The sequence below is a fragment of the Agelaius phoeniceus genome, chromosome 1 (assembly GCF_051311805.1).
Source record: "Agelaius phoeniceus isolate bAgePho1 chromosome 1, bAgePho1.hap1, whole genome shotgun sequence".
Classification (NCBI taxonomy): domain Eukaryota; kingdom Metazoa; phylum Chordata; class Aves; order Passeriformes; family Icteridae; genus Agelaius; species Agelaius phoeniceus.
This window is the reverse complement of record NC_135265.1, coordinates 13,581,950-13,603,691: the sequence shown is the minus strand read 5'-3', so window position 1 is coordinate 13,603,691 and position 21,742 is coordinate 13,581,950. Positions and strand designations below refer to the sequence as shown.

At 38.4% G+C, this 21,742-nt stretch overlaps 1 protein-coding gene across 5 annotated transcripts in view; it reads left to right on the top strand.

Annotated features, from left to right (window-relative positions):
* CCNY (cyclin Y) overlaps positions 1-18,500 on the top strand; it is a 120,616-nt gene extending 102,116 nt beyond the window's left edge. For all 5 annotated transcript variants that reach the window (XM_077171974.1, XM_054631846.2, XM_077172214.1 and 2 more), the window contains 3 exons: positions 6,236-6,402; positions 9,643-9,805; positions 15,514-18,500. In XM_077171974.1, coding sequence (XP_077028089.1) covers positions 6,236-6,402; positions 9,643-9,805; positions 15,514-15,630 — 447 coding nt within the window. In that variant the 3' untranslated portion in view covers positions 15,631-18,500. The remainder of the gene's footprint in view (positions 1-6,235; positions 6,403-9,642; positions 9,806-15,513) is intronic.
* The last annotated feature ends 3,242 nt before the right edge of the window (positions 18,501-21,742 follow it).

The window sequence follows — 21,742 nt, the reverse complement described above, 5'->3', positions numbered from 1 at the left end:
GTTTCAAGGCTTTGTGACACACTGAAGTTTTCTCATTAGGGAGAGATGAGTCTGTATTTTTCCATAGTATGTTGGGATGGAAATGTCTTTATTAGTTACTCTGTGCTCCTGCAATTTACAGTGTGGGTTACCTGATAAGGGGGAATGAGGTGTTTGCAAATAAAGGTTAAATTGTAGATTCTCAATTATAGTAATTAAAATAGCAAAGCCATTGTCTCCTTTTTGTCAATGTTAATCAAGTGAGAAATAATTTAGGCCACTGGACTTTTATTGGCAAAATAGAGGTAGAATTTTACATAAAGCCATATAAAAACCACATGGGAGAAGATAATGTTTTGCTCTTGCTGCTGCCTCAAAATTCAGAATTATTCTAGTCATGGCAGTGACATTCCTCGGAGATTGCCCATTGCTGAGTGTGCTGAGACTCCCAGTCAGCTTCCTTGGGGGCAACACACAATTCCTGACCTCTTAGTGTGGCACCACAGGAAATTCTAGTAGTGCATACAAATACAATTGCATAATAATTTCAGTTGCAAGGGACTTCTAGAGGTTATGTCTGGTTTGGCCTTTTCTCAAAGCACAACCAGGCTGATCAGGGCCTGACCAGTTGAGTTCTGAGTTTCTCTGAAGATGAAAATTTCATAACTTCCACAGAAAACCTTCTCCATTGCTTTAGGGAAGCCTAAAAAAAGAACTACTGTATTTTTAGTGTTAGGACTGCAACTTCAATGTGATAAGAGGTATCAGTGCAGTATTGGAAGTTAATGTTGAACAGCTTCAAGATGAAGTTACAAAAAGAAGCAAAACTTCTATAAGAGCCCCATTGTATTTTAAAAAATGAGTGGTTTTTGTGATTGTGAAATACTGAAATGAAATTATTTCACATTTTCATATTTGGTATATATCCTGCTGAAGAGGGGAGAAAAGGGAAAGATGTATTCTCCAGTATTTTAACTTTTCTTTTTACTTGAATGTATTATATAATGTCCAAAGCCTGCTATATAATATCCTCTGAAATGGAAAGCATGAGATGCTGTTTCTCACTAATTAAAAACGAACTCTTCAATGCTATCTTCAGTTTTCAGTTTCTTCAAACGATTTATGTTCTGTTGATTGGGATGTTGTGTAACCAACACTCTGCTATCCAGGATCATGGGGAGCCTGACATCTTAGATAGCTGGGACAACACAGGATGCTGTGGATAGCTACTGTGAAACACTTGGGGAGAGCAGGATGGATTCACCCACCTGCAAACAAACACCCTGGGGATTAGTTCAAGCTCAGCAGTGGCCCTGCTGGAGCAGCCCTGCTGGGCCTTGGATGCTGATGCTGATAGTTTGTGCCATGTTGCAGTTCTGTGTTTGGATAAAAAAAGCCCCCCAGGACTAGTGGTTATAGTGGATGGCCTAATGCTGTTTTGCATGCCACTGCAAGTCCAGGTCCTGGGAGTCAAGATCAGAGGCATCCAAACTAGGTCAGCATGGAGCTGTTTCAGGTCTGGCAGATTTAAGAGCTGAAGATATGTGCTGAAACAAATCAGTTCTGTACTTCTGCTAGACCTGAAATGGCTTTGCAAGCCATTTAACTACATTCCTGTGGTGTTACATCTAAGCTAATGAACCTCTCCAGAATTCATTGAACTTCCAGCCAATTTGGGATTATCTATACACATGGAGTGGTAATTTTATTTAATTAGTATAAATAAAGTCTCTTTCATTCAGATAAATGAATTTTTAAAAGAGGCAAATCACCCAATTGGTTTCACTTATGATTAAATAATAATTTGCTAATACTCCAAGTATAAAGGTCAGTCATTGTGAAAGCTTGGTGTTAGTCTGTGGGAAAAGATGAAAAATAATGCAATATTGTTCCTTTGAAATCTTAACTGTGTGCAGTGTGCATTCTGACCTGTGCTTAGTTGTTAAAACATCCCCAGTGAGGTGCAGCTGTTGTCCATTCAAGCTTGTTAGACTGACACATGTGAAATCATGTGATTCATTCCCAAATGCAGGATGTAGATTAATAATGAAGGTACCAGACTCTGAGGTATTGAGTCTGTAAATAAAAATGTATGGACAGACCAATGGCCACTGGCATTTTCCCAATCAGAATTGTCTTTTCATTTCAGCTAGGATGTGAATTATGGTAAGAGTGAGTTTTCAGTGTTGTAGTAGTGTTGTTACTAACACTGAGTTGTATTTGTTCTTTGCAAGCTGGAAAGAATTCAGAAGTGTGTATTGTTTGACTGAAACCACTGAAAGTTTTTGCTCATGTCACATCAGTAACTTTAATCTGTATAAGTAGTCTTGTTATAATTCTCTAAAAAATATCTCTGCATACAGTCATAGAACTAAGTGGGCAATGAAAAATGTGATGAAGATGGCTCTTGGATGCCATGAAAATGCTTGACCAGAACTAGTTGTTAAATTAAAGCAGAATATATTTGAGTCTTTTGAGAATTCAGCTTTTGAATGTTTTAATAGAGAAGTACGGAAAAGTTCTGCCTCAAAAGCTTACGTTTGGGCACTGCAAAGGATGAAGCAAATTTGGAAAAAAGTAACAATGGTGCAACAGCTTCAATTTGTTTTAAGCTTTAGTTCCATTCTTGAGCATGGATACAGCTGTTGAAAGTTGTTGGAGGCAAATAATATTTTAATATTTTAACCTCTAGACACTAAAAGCTCTTTAGCTCTATTTCCATAGAGGAACAGCTGTCAAAATAATCAAAAAGACAGATAGTTCTTACACTTATGTTTTTAAAAAAAGGGAGAAAGAAAAATAGCATTTCTTACATTGTTTCTTTTGCATTTTTTTTTGCTTTTTGCCGTATAAACCAATTTATTCCAGCATTCTGAGATGGGAATTGTAATATTCTTTTCTATTGTGACCTTTTAATTTCAAGTTTATTATATTACTTCATAGCAGCTAGGTCTAAAGTAGATGTTGAAAGTGTTTTGCTTTTGAAAATTAGGCCAGTGAAATTCATTACAAGAGCAAAGAGAAAAGTACACTGAACCACATAGTACACTCATGATCCCAGTCTGTTTGATAAAAAACCCATATTTAGGAAAATGACCCTTGTGTTTAAGACACTGTTTAATGTTTAGACATAATTGCACACAAATTCCATATTTCCATATCTCACGTTTACCATTACAGGGCCAACATTTCCAGTGATTTTTTTTTTTTTAAATGAGTTGGAGGATGCCTCCCTGTGTGTGTGGGAAGACTCACTGGCTTTTGCCAGCAGAAGCAGGTGGTGTTCTCCCACCAGCAATGAGTTTGTTTGGGATGAATAGTGTAGTGATTAAGCACCCCACCAGCCTTCCTCTTGAAACAGGCTGAGAGCCACCTGGCCATTCTCCAGGAGTCCCTCCTGATTCAGCACATCTTTGCAGCAGCCAGAAGCACCCCCTGCAGCAGTAAGAGCATGGCAGACCCTGCCTGTCCTACTCTGATGTCCCATCATGGGCTGGTACTGTGGCCCACTAGGGCATTGTATATTGAAATGCTCTGGAGTGAAACCAGCTCCATTTATCAGAAATAATTAACTTGGGACACATTTACATTGGAAACTGCTCACTTGGCTCTGTGTGTGCTGCTGTTAAGAGGTTGCCCTACATCAGCAGGGCAAGAGCTCAAGTCTGTACCAGCCTGAATTTCCCAGTCTGCAGTCAGTGGGTTCTCTCTGGGAGAGAGACAGAGGGAGAGCTAGAAGAAAGACTGTGTGTGCCTGGGTGAGCTTGATTAAAAGTTGAACACCTACACTAATGTCTCCCAAAGGTACACTGATGATGTCACAAATCCTGGATTACAGCGAGTTCTCACACTGACTGAGGACCTTATTAAATTTTAACAAGTGTTTGCTGCAAGCAGTCTTGTTCTTTTTCTGTCTTCTCTTACTTGAAAATATACTTCAAACCCAAGACTGAGTAAAGGAGGCCACAGCAAGTGAACAAAATAAATGCTCATTTACGGCATTTTCAAGAAAGGAGTTGAAAGCTACACTAAGTGCCTTTCTAATGGAGAGCTGTTTATCATCCTCAGTTTTACTGGAGTATGATAAAGAGACTTGTTCCAGCAAGCAGTGTATCTGGAGTCAAGCCCAAGTTATCACCAAGGAAGCAAGAGTGATTTTTCACAGCCCTCAACATGCTATTGGAAGATGCATCAATATGGTAATGAAGTAGGTGTAGGAATAGAGTCTCATCAAACTCCTATTGAGTTTTTAATTCTGATTTCTCAAGTATGTGCTGGTGGGAAAATAGTGGCAAGTTTATGCTGCCTTTTTAGTGAGGTGTAATTTCATCTGCTGTGCAGATGGACCTTGACAGGCTTGAGAGGCTGTGCAATACTCATGAAGTTCACCAAGGCCATCTGAAAGGTCCTGCACATGGGTCAGGGCACTCCCAAGCACAAAATGCAGGCTTGAGAGCAGCCCTGCCAAGAAGAACTTGGATGTGTTGGCTGGGAAGGAGCTGGATGTGTTTAGTGTGCTCTGGCAGCCCAGAGAGCCAAACGTGTCCTGGGCTGCATCCAAAGCACCGTGGGCAGCAGGTGGAGGGAGCCTGTCCTTCTGCTCTGTTCATCTGAGTGCTGCATCCAGCTTTGGGCTCTCTGACATTAGAAGGGCATGGATCAGCTGGAGCAAGTCCAGAGGAGGGTGATGAAGCTGATCAGAGGCTGGAGCACCTCTCCTGTGACAGGCTGAGAGATTTGGGGCTGTTCAGCCTGAAGGAAGAGAAGGCTCTGGGGATGCCTTGCAGCAGCCTTCCAGTACTTGAAGAAGGCTTACAGGAAAGCTGGAGAGGAACATTTTATGAGAGTTTTTAGTGATATAAATGGCTTTAACCTAAAGGAGGTTAGATTACACATTAGGAAGAAATTCTTTATAAGAAGGGTGTGAGATATTGGAACAGGTTGCCCAGAGGAGTGGATGCCCCATCCCTGGCAATGTTCAAGGCCAGGCTGGATGGGACTCTGAGCAACCTGTCTAGTGAAAGATGCTCCTGCCCATGACAGCAGGGTTGAAACTACATGGCTTTTAAAGGTCCTTCCAAGCCAAACTGTTCTATGATTCTATGTCTTTCCTTGCAATATAATTCTTACCTGTTTGTTTTCTTCTCTAAGCGCCTTTGAATTTCAGCCCCCACAAAATCCTTACTTAGTTGTTTTTATCTTTGTCTTTCTAAGCTAGAAAGTTCTCTTTCTGAGCTAGAGCTGTACCTTAGAAAAGATATATTTTCTGATTTTTGTATGATTTATCTCATATAAATGTGGAGTATTCATTCTAAGTCTGCCAAAACTGGATGTGAAAAGTTGGGATTTAAAAGGTTTGCATTAACAGTAGAGAGTCAAATTCTGCATTGATGTGAAGAAAGTTAAATTATCTGCTAATTTGAGTGGCATGATATTACAACTTCCATATGCTCTCTGCTTATGAAGCTCCCAGTGCTAGTGTATTGCTTTAAAGAAGTTTTCTGCTTCCCAGGGATGACTCCAGGGAATGCTGTATTTTCATTATTTGAGGAGCAGTTTTGCTTGCAAAGTTGACAAATTGCCGTGTGTGATATAGAGTGTAAGGAGCTTGTTTACACAGGCTGTCTGGAAAGTAAAAGACAGTGTTTTGCACAGAACCCCCAGGTAGTGCAGACATCAGGGAGATCCATGTGCCACCTTCTTACTGAGCTTTGTTTCTGCAGTCTCACCATTAACAGATTTTGTACATGGAAATCTTTTCAGAATGATCTGTTAAGTCAAAAGTCAAACTTCCATCTTTACTAATGAGCTTGACATATAATTTGGAATTTTGTTCTTAAATAATAGTAGTTTGCTTTCCTTGAGAAGGAAAATAATTTTTTTAACAATTAGTGATATTTTGTTTTACAGTATTGTAAGATAGCGTTAAGGTTTTCTTCAGCTTTAGCATGGCAGGCAGGGGAAAATGACAGCCAAAGAAGAAATGATGTATTTAGGAGTCTGGTCTTTGACCTCTTGAAATGGGTAATCGGACCAGAAGGCAAAGACCAACTAAAGTGGCTTTATCACATCCAGTTTTGAGCCTGGCATTAACATGCCATGTATTTGAAACTACAACTTTCATAATAAAATAATCTTCTTGAAAGCATTTTTAACAGCATACTGTTTTAGAATTGCTGGAATGGGAATAATTTTCTTTTTCATTTCTACTTAGTAGCAAAATAGATCAAATCTTGATTTTGATGTGTTTCCACAGGTATATCTTGAAAGACTCTTAACTTATGCAGAGATAGATATTTGTCCAGCAAACTGGAAGCGAATAGTACTGGGGGCGATTCTACTGGCATCTAAAGTGTGGGATGACCAGGCAGTGTGGAACGTGGATTACTGCCAGATCCTGAAGGATATCACGGTGGAAGACATGTGAGTGAAGGTTGTTTATCTTTGTCAATGAATGCCAGCATCTGTGTCTGAGAGGGGGATGGGAAGTTCTTTCATAAATTGTATGAAGTTTGTGTATTTGTGTTGTATCTAAACATGGTGAATGCTGATAGATGGCATGAGGTCAGCTTGACAGCTGCTTACATAGAAGACATGAATTATTTTTCTTTTCTGGTTGAAGTGTATTTTACCACTGGATACTCAGGCACAATAATGAGAACAGATCTACAGAATATTTAAATGTATGGTTTGATAAAATTCCTCACCTCCAGTGAGCCTGCATGTATTCACTTCAGCATCATTTACTGTCATGATAATTCTGCATGCAGAGAATGGACATATAAGGCATGAAAGGAAGTTATCTTAATGACCTTTGGATGATCACCCAGTTATTTATTGCCATTATTTAAAATGGATGCTTTTGGGTTTTGACCTTTTTTCCCCTGGTATCCTGCTGTATTAGTTTTCAAGATGTTAAAAATCTAGACAGAATGAGATTTCCAAAATAGAAGAGGGACAGAAGATGGACAAGAACCAAAATCAGCCCCTTCACATTTCTGTGTGCAATATTCCATGCAGAAGAATTTGCTAATGGTTCCTTAACTGATTGAGTGGAATCTGAGTGGTTTTATGAAGTTACTTTTCCCCTTGATCCTTTTCTCATGCTTTTTGAGTATTCAGTAGCAGTGGGGGTCTCCTTCCACTCCCTTCTCCTCCAAAGCAAATCTGGGTGCTTTTCAAGTGTTCCTAAGCTGGGACATGAGCTGAAGTGCTGAACAGCTTGAAGCAGTCACAGGTTTGACTGTGCCATATGACAGTATTAATCAGGAGTGGTTACAAATGTGAGATTTGAAATGGATAATTCTCTGGGCTTTTCTTGAAGGCGGTGTGAAAGGAAACAAAAAAAGAAGTTATTGTTTCTGACAAGCACATGTGATGGTGCTACTGTTAGAAGCTGCACTTGAGCTATGTAACACCAATACTCACATGGCAGACCTGTGCTCACATCAGCCCTTTCTGCACTGCACATTCCCTAAGCCAAACTGTGATGAGTCCTTGTCCTCAAGGATTTTTAGCTTCTTACCCCTTCCTGGAAAGATTTTAGGGTTCTCACAAACTGGAAACCCAGAAGCCTCTGGGGGAGCCCAAGTTCTCTATATGTACTTGGTGATCTCCATGGGCTTTGTGTTTATGGCTCTGTGTGAATCCCCCAGCCAAGATTCTGGTGCTTTTATTCCTGCTGTCAGTTTTTCTAAATTTTGTTTTCCTCCTATCTGCAATGGATTTTTTGGTGGATTTTTTTCTTTCTTATTTTTCAGCTGGGACAGTACAGTATGATGATTTTGAAGTCTCTGGCTCTAAGCAAGACAGGGCCTTTCATTGTATTAGTAAGGTAGAAGATCTAGGTCAAAATCTTCAATTTGTGCGAATCATTCAGCATAAGTGGATCTTGCAAAACATCAAGCAGACCTTTCAGGGTTTTATAAGTCAGCATCAGTGCAGTGGACTGTGCCTAAAAGTGGAGAGTGGAGAACTTGGGAGTACTGAAGTGGAGTGGGTACCTGTAGTCTTGTCTGTGGCATTACATTGAATTTCTGAGGAGTGGCCCAGGAAAGCACATGCTAAAGCAGTCTGAAGGGTATGGTGGTTAGTTAAATTATGTAAGTTCAGTAAGAAATACTTGTGTGCTTTTGTCCTTTCTGATCTGTAGCTAGTCTACTGATCCAACTTTGAGATCCTGGAGATAAGGGATAATAAGAAACTGAGGCTGTGTATTTGAGATTTTTGAGGGTACCCTTCAGAGAGGGTTCAGCCAATGTCTTCTGTCAGTAAAATAGGCTTTATATTATCAATTAACATCGAGCTTAGCTTGCAGAATGCACAACCTTGGCAGTATAAAAGGACATGTAAGGGTAATATTTTGTTTCTACTTATAGACATTTTTTACTTGGATTTTTAAGTTGGATTCTTCAACAATGTGAATTTAAGCCCAAGACTCCATATCCAGCTTTTAGTTAGTCTTGTAGTATTAATTAGTACTTATCATTATATAAACATAGAATTTTGGCACAGAGAGTGAGGATAAGGAAGGACAATGCTTATAATGTAAGAATTATATAAGGGTAAAGAGTGAGAAGGAGAAAAATAATTCAGTGTTAAAAAACTACTGCACCAGTACTTTTTATCTTCAGATCCTTCCTCTTCTACTGCCAACTGTGCAACTTCTGTTTCATATTCCTTGCACATTTGCACAGTAGTCAAAATGTAACTTACAGACAATATAATCAGTCAATGCCCACTGGTAGCACAGCAGTGCAGTCTCTGGGCTTTGCAGCAAACATTGATAGCCTTCACCACCCATTTTTTTTTAATTTCTCATATCTTGAAATCATTGTTTTGAATGTATCATATATCCCTGTATAAGTATTAAGTAGGATATCCAAACAATTTATGAAAATATCCAGCCTTTAATTTTGTTAGTTGGCTTATTTCTCAGTGTACTTTTTACTGTATTGGTGTAGGTAATAATGTATTTGTACACCCAAGTTTTACAGGGTGGGACCTCAAACAGGAGCTCTGTTCCTATCAGGTGTTTTGACAAACATGTTTTGTTTAGATGCTGGAAAAGACGTGATCACCACTGTGAATTTTGGTTGCATGTCTAAGGGAAAAATTGCTTTATTCTGTTCATAAAGAGAGTATGATGAAAAATTCAGGTTTCCCATGACTAATTCTAAATGATTGATTATGAAGAGCTGCAGGGAGTAAATATCTTCTTCAGTAATTTATGTGCTAGAGTAATTTGCAGCGTTTATGAGAGGAGCCTGACAAATTTAGGACAAATTTGTGTGTGTGTGTTGTTGTGGCATAGCTGTGTGTGCAGACCCACCTAGTGGAGGTAAGGCAGAAACTACGAGAAATTTTTTTCCCTGCTAGGTTTTCTTTCCAAAACTGTGTTAGCTAAACTGATAAAGGTGCCCTTTCCCTAGCAGAACTTTGTGTCTGGATTTGATTGGCATTGCAGTAGCAGCTGCGAGGTGCAGCATCTCTCATATTTCTCATTGGTGTGATAGAACTTGGTAGAGAAGGTCAAACCTTAGGCTGGGATAATTGCATATGGCAAGAATAAAAAATGAACTTGAACCATTTGCAATTTAAAGTAAAATTACATTCAGAATGCACAGTCTGAAGCACGTTTCCATGTTTATCTTCTTTCTGCAGGAATGAGCTGGAACGCCAGTTTCTTGAGCTGTTACAGTTCAATATCAATGTTCCCTCCAGTGTTTACGCCAAGTATTATTTTGATTTGCGTTCCCTGGCAGAAGCGAATAACCTGAGTTTTCCCTTGGAGCCCCTCAGCAGGGACAGGGCATATAAACTTGAGGTAAGACTCTTTTTAGGTTGCTCAGTGTTAAATGTGTAGGGGGATTGGGAATTTCTGTGCTTTTTCTCTCTTCTCCCATCTCTTCCCAGATACTCCCACGAGATATTAGAATATCATGAGCCTGATTTTCAGTGTGTTTTTGTTTATGTTTTGAGTACTCATGGCTGTGGGGACAGCTTTTTGACCCCGTTTGCTTCATACCTTACCTTGCTTTCCATTTCTTTTCAGTTGCAGTTGTCTATATTGGCCTTGTGAAAGTACCCCCAAGTTTTATAATTATTATATTCACAGTCTAGTGTTGTTTGTTCATTTGGTTTCTTAAAACTGATTATCCACCTTAAATGACAGAATATTAACAAACATTGCTGATAATAGCTATTCCGTGTTCTTCTTCTGCAAGTGCTCAGTTTCATATGGATCCAAGTTTATCTCCCATTATGTTTTTCTTAGTAAAGGGAGAACAGAAATGAGCACATGCCTTCAGTGAATAAGTCATGAGTGCTTATGAGATGTGGATATACATTATGCCAGAAGCACTGTTGGATGGTGTGTACCTGTGAAATGCTGGGCACTGTGAATACCACAGACACAGGAGGAATTTAAATTATCAGCTAATTGTGGGCCCTTTGCAAGACTGCAACATATTTTTCCTCATTTTTTGGATATGTTTTTCAAATATGGGCATTATTGCACTGGGTATGCATTTTGTTACTAATTTTGAAAATTTTTATTAGATGCTGGCTGCTTTTAACAGTACACATCTTTAATTACATAACAACTTTGCACTGGAGGTTGTTTGCCTGTGGGTTAGACTTGAGCTTTGCATGTTCTGAAATTCCTAGTCCTCCTGTGGAACAGGCAGGCAGTTCTATGCACGTTTTTGTGGGGGGAAATGGTGTGTGGGAAGGTTAATTGACTTGTTTGTGACTCTAATGGGAGCTAAAAGTGGTGGAGAAAGAATCAAAGAAAATTTCACTGAAGTTTTATTTCCATTCTTTCTAAATATTCTTCCTAAATTGCACAGGTAGCTCCAATAAGAATGTCATTCTTTGTATGGAATGTGATCTAAATTTGCATCAGATTTTGTTTCTATTAAAGAGAATTAAAAAAAAAATCATTTGGATTGTAATCTTAATTGAAAAGAGGTGTTTTACTGACTTATGGGAGTCTTGATAATAAGTGCTATTACATATATCAAAATTAAATGAATTGCTTTTTGATTTAGCCTACAGTTTCTTAAAACGGTCTATCTATATCACACACAATGTATAACAGCACGTTACAAATGAAAGCAACAATGATAGCTCCTAAAACCTTAGAAGAAAAGGAAAATGGGAAATGATGGTAAATAGACAGAGAATACTGGTAATTCTTCTGTACTAGCTAAAGAAAGGGCATATTTAAAAAGAACTAATGGAATATTTTTTCAAAAAATCTGTATTATTAAAAACTTCCCCACTGGGCATGCTTTGAGCTGCCAACAGAAGTTGGCAGTAAATAACCCTGTTAGCCAGGGGATGTCTTCAGGGTAGAGGAGGAGTATCTGCTGTGAACCAGCTTGGTCTGCCACCTCCTTGCCTCTCTGTTCTGTGGCCAGAAGGAAGGGAACTGCCTTGTTCCCTGGCAGTACGTGGTTGTCATTAGTGTGCCCTTGAAACTACTTGACAGCATAATTTATAGCCCAGTTCCCTGAGCACAGTGAAGCATTTCGCTTGCCAAGAGTCATCAAAATGCATTTGCAGCACTTCTGTAGTCTCTCGTGTGCTGTTCAGACCAGAGTTCTCTGTTTTAAAACAGTTGCCTGGATTGTCAAGTGGAGTAGATGTAGTACCACACAGGCTGTGATATTTTTGATACTGGAGAAGGGCTGCAGTCTGTGATGAAAGACAACAGCCTCACAGCAAATCTATTCATGCAGTGGAAGGATTTGCCTTGTGTGATAAACTAAAGAGAACTTCCTCAGTCCTAAGATGAAAACAACTTATGGCATTTGAGATCATAAAAGGTGTTATGTAGAGAAATAGCTATATTATAAAATATTTTTGCGTTTTAAATTTATTTTTTATGTCTAAAGCAGAAGCATTAGATCTGAAATGGCAGAATCTGCATTGTGATTTCTGCAAATATAATGAAGTTGACATACCCATGATGATGAAAATGACCCTAAAATGACCTAAAAGTATGAGGCTAGTAAGAAATGTACCTCATCACAGGGAAATGCTGGACAAGATCCATCAGCTTAGAGGTGTTACAAGAGATTGCAGTACTTGTTAAACATTACATCACTTTCTCAAGCATCTGCAGTGGATGTTTTCTCTTATTTAAAGTTCTCAGAATTGAAACTTAGAAAGCAGATTTGTCTTTTAAATGACAAAATGAAAGTATTTTTTTTAACCTTTTAATTACCCGTGGACTAAAGTGTCCTGGATTTGTTATACCAGTCCACCTACTAGCCAGAAACCATTTTTATGAATCATCTTGGTTTTTTTTTCCTCTCCTGTTCTATGGAATCAGGCAGGTTAAAAATGGTAAATAAAGTTTCATTAGATCATCCACTCTGTCCACCTGCCAATGCTGTTTGTTCCAAACAGCATATGTTATAGTGTGTTTTGTTCTTCCTTTTAATTATGTCAAATGTCAAGGCTTCCTTTGCTTTTCCTGAGACCTGTTTTCTAATATGGGAGAATTTTTTCTGCCAAGAAGGTTGTTAGGTGTCCAGCCTTAATCCACTATTTTGTCATTTCCTACTCTCGCACCTGGTTTTTCTCCCATGTCCTGGGCTAAATATGAGTCAGATTCTCCTCTTTGGGTTAAGTAGACAAAATGTGTCTGTCCTGTTGGTGCTTGTGATCTTAGCCCTGCGCTTGTTCCAAGGTTTGATTTTCTGAGAGCATTCATTAGTGCACTCCCAGTTTAACTGGTGTTGTCTGAGATCTTCATTGTTGGGATGGTACTTGAGCACATACTTCAAACCCTTTGACATACGTGCTGTTTTCTTGACCCTAAAGAGTCCCATAGATCAAATAGACAAAACCAGGAGAAAAATATCTAAGTTACAAACAGAGAAGTGTCCTTATATCTCTTTGGCTTTCCACTGTCACAGTGACTTGATTGCAGTTCTGTGTTTGTGTGTTCAGAACCCTCAGAGCCAGGAAGAAAAGGAAGAGCAAAACAGAGCAAAACTCACCTTTTTGGGTCTCAGGGTAACCAGTTATGCTTTTCTCATGGTTTATAAATTAAGGAGAGCTACTTGATGTTTGTCCCTGCTCAGTTTCCTCTGGTTTGTCAGTTTTTGGAGTGTGTGCAGCACTCACAGTCTGTGCCTTTGTGCATTCCTGAGAGTGAGCCCATAACCAGCTGTGCTGCTTTCCTGACCTGCACAAATGTGCATGCAGCCAAAATTTGTACTGCTGCTTCTACTATTGCTACTACTACTACTGCTGCTGCTACTACAGCCATTCTCCAGCCTTTTTTCTCCTTACTTGTCCCTTCTTCCAGTGATGGAATCTCTAGGAGAATCATATAACTCAGCAGAGGAACTGACTTTCATTCTGTATGCATGGTATAATGGAAGAATAGATATGTGTATACATTCTAGCTGAATACATACATTACAGCCAAGTCCAAAAAATTCACATGATGAATTAGTGTTGCTGGTTTTTAAGAATTTTTTTATTTGAGTCAAAAAATGGTTCCTTGCAACCGTCAAAAATTGGTTTCTTTTTCTAGCAATAAAAGCAACAGAATTATCAGATGATAGAAAGGTGATTATAGCTATTTTGATTTATTTTAACTGAAGGACAATAATAAATATGTACCATTTTCTGCTTTTCTTGTTCCCCCATATGTTATACTAAAGTTGACTAACTACCTTGCCAACTAGGCTCCAAATGTTGATTTGATAACTTACTTGCAGATAAAGAGGCATCTTTAGATACTGAGCTACTTTAAATGGCAGTGTGTTTCTTACCCATATGATTCATCAGCATAGCCCAGAGATGCCAAATATTAAGTGCCACTTCCAAGCAACATTTCATTTTGTCTGACCAAGTGCCAGAACAGAAATTTTCCTGTGTCACACAGGCAATTTTGAAGTGATTACCTTCTCTGACTGTTTGATGCCTAAGGTAATAGTCTGATTTGGCAGCTGAAAGAGACTGAGCTCACCTAAGTACACCCCATTGTCATGCCATGCCTTGGCACATTATTTCATGGATAAACATTTTTAACCCATTTAATTTTAAATCTGATTGAATTGCATAAAGCCTCCTTAGTCCATCAAGTTCCTGGTTAAATTAAATAAGATTTTATTAAGCTGTTTTAAGTGAATGAAGTTGCGGTCTAAGAAGCAATATGAATACTTGCAGTTTTCAGCTAAAAAGTAGCAACTGTTCTCTTGGTGGTGGTAGGTTTTATGTTGTTCTGGGGTTTGAGTTTGATTTGTTTTGTTTTCTAATTTAATGATGTTTTGTGGCTGGCTTGACCAGAGCATTAGGTGAACATGCTCTCAGATGCATCAGTTGTGTACTTCTGCCATACCTGCCCCTGGTCTTTGCAGGACTATTCAAATTCAAGGACTCTTCACTGCCACAACTTGCCATGTTATAGGAGTAAAGATCAAGAGAGAAAATGATGATCCATGGAGTCAGGAGGTTTAATTATTTGTAATGCCTTGTGTTATAATCAAACACTTCTACTGGGTTTGTTTGTACAGTACTCTTTATTAAACATCTTATCTTAAGGCATAACTTGAAAGCATTCCTGAGTAAATAAAAAATGCTGCTTCAGTTTGTTGTATTTTTGAATTTGACCTTGAGTACTCCTTGCAGTGAGCTTTCTCTGCAGCTCTGCAGTTTGATTGCCAGAGTTAACATCTCTACTGATGCCAACCACAGCCTGTCCTAGCCATATGAACTCTAATAGGCTATTTTAGGGAACAGTAAATTCATGCATGTGAGGTCCATAATAAATACTATTTTTAACCTTGGCTAAAAACAGTAGAAGAAATATCAAACATTAACTCCAGTATAGCATAAAAGGAGTTGACACTTGAATAATGTTTGTCTCTCTCTTCAAAAGGTTTAAAAATGACTATGTATTTATAACATGAATTAAATTATTCTGAATAGAAGTTTCATTTCTCTATATATAAGGAATTATATAAGATAGCCTGGTCACATAAAAATGATCATCTGCTTCTGAAAGGTGAGTTAACATCAGCTCAGGAGGCAAACCAGGGTGAGTGTTCTGCAAGACCATTTCTCAAAAGAGAAAAATATAATACAAGATTTTTAGGAAATAAAAAATTTAAGAGCCACCCAGTTTTTAAATTCTCCAAATACACTTTCAGTTTCTATAGTTGTTTTATTAAGTTTTCCACGATTTTTGATGTATGAAGGATGCTACATCAGTTACTTTGTAGAAATGGGTAAGCATTGTCAGCTCCCTCAGTGAGGTTTGTGATGGTTCCCCTGCAAAGACAAGGCTTGGGGTATGCTGGCTCCTTCTGAAGCTGCCATGTGGGACAATGCAAGCCTTCCTTCCAAGATGAAATCATAACTAGGATTTGAGGAGGATGTCTTGCTGTGTTTTGATTAATGAAGTGACTTTTTAAATTTCACCTGTATGTAGAAATTTGTATTTAGTCTTGCTTTACCTGGACAGCTGTGGGCAATGCCATTGAGGGTTTTTCATCTTGTCTCTTGCAGGCCATTTCTCGCCTGTGTGAAGATAAGTACAAGGACTTCAGGAAAGCTGCAAAGAAGCGGTCGGTCAGTGCTGACAATCTGACTGTGGTTAGATGGTCCCCTGCAATTATCTCCTAACAGAGGAGACTGGAATATTCCTACGGACCTACTGTTTCATCCATCCATTTTTTCAGAGTGGGCTGGGGGCGGGGGGATAAAGAAAAAAAGACTTTTAATTTTTTTATTTTTAAATCTGTCAAGCTGCCTTTACAGTGCCTCCCCATTGTGTAGCACACGAGTGAAATGCCTAACGGAAGGAGAAATGCAGAAATCGGTGTTCGGGAGAGAAGATCAGCAACAATTATTTTCTCACTTCCACTAACAGCTTTACACTTTTATGAGGAAACAGCAAATCAGGTGCTTGGAATAAGAAACAAAAAAAAAATGAAGTAGAGGCAGAAAAATATTTAAGAACTCTGCCATTTTCTATCATATTGTACTCATGAAGGGAAATGGCAGCATGAAAAAAAACCATGTAGTCAGATGACTGTGCACTAGAGGAATGACATTGGGAGAGTTCCATCTTAAAGGTTTCTCTTAATATCTTTTTTGTTGTTGTTGTTGTTTTTTTTGCATTCCTCATTGCTGCTTCCCAGGATAAATTCTTCCCCTTGCACAGCAGGAAATGCAAAATCTGTATTTACAGTAGCACAAGCCCCTGAATAAATAGTGTTGGGTTTTTTCACTGCACTTTTCTCTGTAACCTGTCTTATTAGCATTATTCTTCTTAATTATTATGCATATGTTACATTTCTTGTATGCCTTTTATTGTATTTCAAAAGAGAGAACTTGACCATAGTGCTGAACCAAAAGTGTGTACAGGGATCAGAAGATCTTCGTAATTTCATGATGTGTTTTATTTATAGTATACTTGGGTGCGTGTGCCTTCCTGAGTTCTTGGAATCATTTATTTTTCCTTAATATGAAGATACAGTTGTTAAAGTCTTGAGATGATGATGATAAGACTTGGGCCAAATCTCTGAAATTTGCAACAGATCTTGTGATCCTTTTTGCAGATTTTCATAGCATTAGAAGTTTAGCAGAATTCATCCATTTTGAAGGAGATTTTTTTTTTTGTGGCCTGACAACTTCATTCCTTCACCTCCAGGTCCATTGTTGCAAGCAATATTCTCAATTTTTATATGTTTACTTTAAATCAAAGTGAGTCTGTTTGTATAAAATAAAAAATAATAAAAAAATTATTCCAATGAGAAGGCCTCTAGAAGAGCAGAATGGAAATCTTAATAAGGTATCTGTCACAAGGAGATTTGATTTGGAAGCTGAAATACAAACCCTCATGTTTTTCAGTGTAGGTGCTTATAGAAATTAAAAGTAACGGAACTGTGAATATAATTTCCAACTCGGATTATTGAACTCCTCTGTTGTTATTATTTCACTCTTACTGTGGCTGTTCCCCCTTGGCAATTGTAAGAACCTTTTATACAAAATAACTTGTCAGTATAAGCATATTTGCTTCATAACCCCACAGGGTGATTTTTTTCCCCCCAGTTGTTTTTTTTGTTTGTTTTTTTCGGGTTTTTTTTGCACAGTTTAGAAAGATACAGCTGAAAGCTCTCAGTTCCCTGAAATCTGTCCTTGTGACTGTCACTGAAGGGAATGGCAGCAGATGTCCCTGCTTTGTGCACTACTGTTGTAACCCACGAAGATTCCATGTTTGTTTTGTTAAGCCCTATGGGCTTGTAGCTACCTGGGGCCCAGAGATGCACACCTGGCTCCCAGAGCGATGCTGATCCAGGGCCTCTGGGCCAGGAGGCACCCACAGGATCACAGCAGAGAAACCAAACAGTTTCCTGTCAGCTTTCCAATTGGATTTGTTTAGTTTGAGACATGAAGGCTTTGTCCATAAATTCTCCTGATGTTCTTTGGGCCTTTAAAATAATCTAATTCTCATCACTTCTTGTTGTGCCAATGCATCAGAACTGTGAGTATCCAAGTCCATTTTTCCCTTGAACATGGAATGTAAGGCAAGTGTTTATAACAAATTACAGCATTTGAAACCTCTTTACAGATAGTATCAAAAGGAACATTTTCAGAGCATTTGAAATTCATCCTTTATAAGCATAAATTTAGGCTTTAAAATATGTAAAATATTTTGATTTATCAACACTTTGCTAAACTATTTTCCATTTAACTTGATATCAGGAATATTGGTTTTATCCATTTCTGGGTGATAGAGATATGAACTTTGGATTATGTAAAGATATCAATGCATCTACTATAATTTTTGTGAAGTTTATTAAACTACTTTAAAGATTGTATAGTCTATTTATTGTATGTATGTACATACAGTCTGATACTTTAAAAAGTGGATTCCGTAAAACCTGGCTCAGTCTTGTTTAGACTATTGAATATCGTTTTAGCCTTGTGCACTGGACTCTACCTCTGTATAGGAGAATTTTCCATATTCTTAATTAGTACTGATTCTGTGATTAACTTGGTTATGTTTCTTGCACTAAGAATTAAAAAAAAATCTGCTGTAAGTGTGGATTTTTTCTTTAGTTTTACCATATGAATCCTCTACATTTAGATGGATGTTTCTTTCCCTCATGGTTATAGAATAATTCTTTGCTTTTTCTTCTGGTTTGTTCCAGGGTTGCCAAAAAATACAGTACCTGTCAGTAAATCTGAAAAGTGTCTTTTGTTTGCAAGGTATTCTATACCAGGTAATTAAAATTAATTATTATTTAGGCTTATGTTGTGTTTAGTGTAGTTTTTTCAGCATTACTGTATGGAAAATACCATTGCAAAGTTAGAGAATCACCGGAGATGTAAGGAGGGAGGAGAACCATATAGCATTTTAATTAACAGCACAAAGACATTGTGTTTTGCTGTAAATGTTTTCTGGATGAAGGTTTTCATTATTGCTTTGGTCACCGGCTCAGAACTGAAAAGGTGTAGGAGATATAATAAACCTGTCCCTTCAAGTATCATTGTCTTAATGAATTATTTTTATTTGTTGAGCCAGTGGGCCACTTGTTTGGTCATTCATGTGTTGATAATTGGATCAATATTTGAAAAAGGCATCTTGTAGGGGTTTTAGTCATTCATCTGTATGCAGCCCAGAGTTGTTGCCATAATTCTTTCCACCTGCAGACCTCTTTATATTTGATTTGCTGTTTGTATTTCATTGTTTGTCAGTGACATATATCATTCTGACAGACACTGTCATGTGGGACTGAGAGCACTGGAGTCATGGGATGAAGTGCAAAACCAAAATGGTCAAATCACCTTTTTCCACCTTCCACAAACCCAGTCAGCTCTTCAAAAGATGCATGTTTTCTATTGCTAAAAATATACGAAATCCTATCCTATAACAGGGTAATGGTTTTGTTTTGTTAAGGATTTGGGGATTTTTCTTAAAGAGAGAAATTAGCATATATTGCATAATTGCTGTTTACATTTGTGGAGTCTGAATTAAGACTTGGTGTTTTAACACCTTTCTGTCCAGCTCCCCTAATGCCAGAAAGCTTAGCTATAATATAAAGATTAGAAGTAACAAAAATCTCATCAGAACAAGGCAATGGTGTAATGGTGGCAGATGACAAAATGACATCTGGTAGTGTTGGCTATATATAAAAATAGCAGTATGTGGGAGGGGAAAGAGGAACTGAAAGAGCAGAAAAAAACCCCAAAATTTTAACACCTGAAGCAACAAATTATTTACAGTTGTCGTTAGCTGGTAATGAGCATTTCATTTCCCAGTGCCTGTTTGAACTCCTAGTTGAAGTGCTGCACATCCACTGCAGGCTCGTGTTGCTCTCTGCTTCTTCTTGGTATTCATGTGGAATACACTCAGCCTAGCTTGTAGCACTTTCCTCACTTCTGTGTAAAACACATTTTTCTGTAATCAGAACTTTTTTTTACTTGAATTGGCAGTTGTTGACAACTGCCTACTCTGCAGTGAAGTTCCCACTTAGTGTCTCTAATGGGTTCTGAGAAATCAGCTCAACTATAAACCCAAACAAACCTGTGCGAGTTCACCTAGATGTACGTGGAAATGTACTACACCCGAAGTGCAGTATCTGTATTTCTGCTGTTTTTGTCTTTCTTCTCATCAACTGAATTCCATCTTGAGGAAACCACAGAACTGGTGAGACTGAGCTGCATGAACTGAAGGTAATGATGGCAGATGTGTAGTGACCACTGCTCTGTGAAAATGCTTTAAAAAGGAAAAAAATATTTAGAAGAAAAGCTGCTGCTTATAAGGATAACAATAGTGATATCAGATGTAGATTATGATGTTGAAAAGGATTGTTTCACAGTGTGTGAACCTGCTTTTCTGGATCTTATGAGTATCAACAAAAACTAACTGCTGAGTTGCAGAATCACAGCTTGAAAAGGACTGAATGCATTGAGGCACTGGAACAGGTTGCTGAGACAAGCTGGAGATGCCCCATCCCTGGAAGGGTTCATAGCTGGAGAATTTGAACTAAATTAGCTTCAAGGTCCCTTCCTAATCAAGCTTTTCTATTATTACAGCCAGGAAAGCCAGGCTCAAGCTTATTTCTTGCCTGGCCTGGATCACTGCACTCTTCCCACTGAAGAAAGGAGCAGCAGGATGGCAAATTGAAGAAAGGCAGGTGACAGAGCAGGACAAATAGACTGTCCTTCTTGTGTTCCTTTGAGAATAGTTGGCCTGATGCAGTTTGATGTGAAAAAAGAGTTGTTTCATGCCCTTTACACCATATGGAATGTATTTCAGTATTATCAGCAGAGGCTTTCAGCTGTTACACCTGGAGATATTGTTTGGTGAAGATATGCTAAGCAAGCTTCTTGGTGTGGTGAAATGGGGCTGTATACCAATGAGTTGTCCAGAACCTCTACTGAGAGTTTGTAAAGATGTCAATGGTCACTACAGATGGAGAACAGCAAATAACAAAATGTCAGAAATTGTATTTTGTCAACTACAATTTCCCCCATGTACTTAGATCATTTACCTAATGTTCCTGATTTAGTTTCAGACCTTTTTTCCTTCCATCTCTGACACATAGACTGGGATGCTGTGGTAACTAATGCAGTAAAACTTTGAAGTTGGAAAATCTCTGGAACTAGCACTGCCCCCCCTTTGAATTCACTGGCAGTGAAGTGAATCCTCAAAAAGCAGATGAAGACTTACTCATGTGACATGAGGGCTTCTCTAAACAGGCATTAAGAGTAAGATATCACCTTCATGGAAGAGATTTCACAGCACACTTAAGTATAGAGCTAATTCTTCTCTTGGCTGTAGGTTTCCTTGCTTCACTGCTCTGGGTTTTCATGCCCCTGTAGTTTAGATGTTAATATAAATTATTCTCCATGGAAACAGTATCTTGGGAACTGGCAGCTGTGATACCCTTGCTGTCTTATATTTAAACAATACAGATCATCCTGTGGCCACATACTTCTCTTTCATGTATTTCAGGCAAATGAAGCATTCTGCTGTAGAAAAAGGAGAGGCCAAAAAGATGGGGGGATTGGTGTGCTAGAAGGGCTATAAGGCACAATTCAGTGTGTATATTTTTAAAATAATCCAGGAAATAAAGATGGAGAAAGGTATTTGTACTTTCTATGCTGTCAATACCAAAAAGCATTGATGATACTTTGAGAGGTGTGATGGTGTTAAAGCTCTTGGGCAAAGAGTTTAAGGGATTATTCAATGGGACAGGATGTGCAGAGTGTTTTTCATTGATCTGGGGAGGAGGAAGACTAGGCTGTACTGAGCAAAATGGTACAGAAGAACATGTAAAATACATACACCAAATAATCTTGAACATCAAGGGTTAGAAAGGCAGAACTAGCTTGATGTTGGTACGTTATTTCAGTGTTTGGAAAGTATTGGTGGTCCCCTTACTTCCACAGTAACATCCTTTTTCTTTTATGGCATTTTAGTACAAGGTGGTCCTTTGTAGGCAAAAGCTTAGTACACATTGTTAATTATTAGAATATAATCAGTAATACGTGAAAGTAGACTTTACAAAAAAAGTTAAAATAAAAAAAGTAGTAAGAGTTCCTGTTAAGAACAAAAGGTGCAGAGGGTAACCTGATGTTGCTGTGGGGCTTCATCAGTATGAGCATTAAATAATGAGAGTCTCCTGCTTGTGACAACTGACAGTCCCAATTCTGAAGTCACAGGTTGGGAAGGTGAGAAGAATTGTGGAGAACAACCTCCCACCCCCGTCCCCTGGTAATA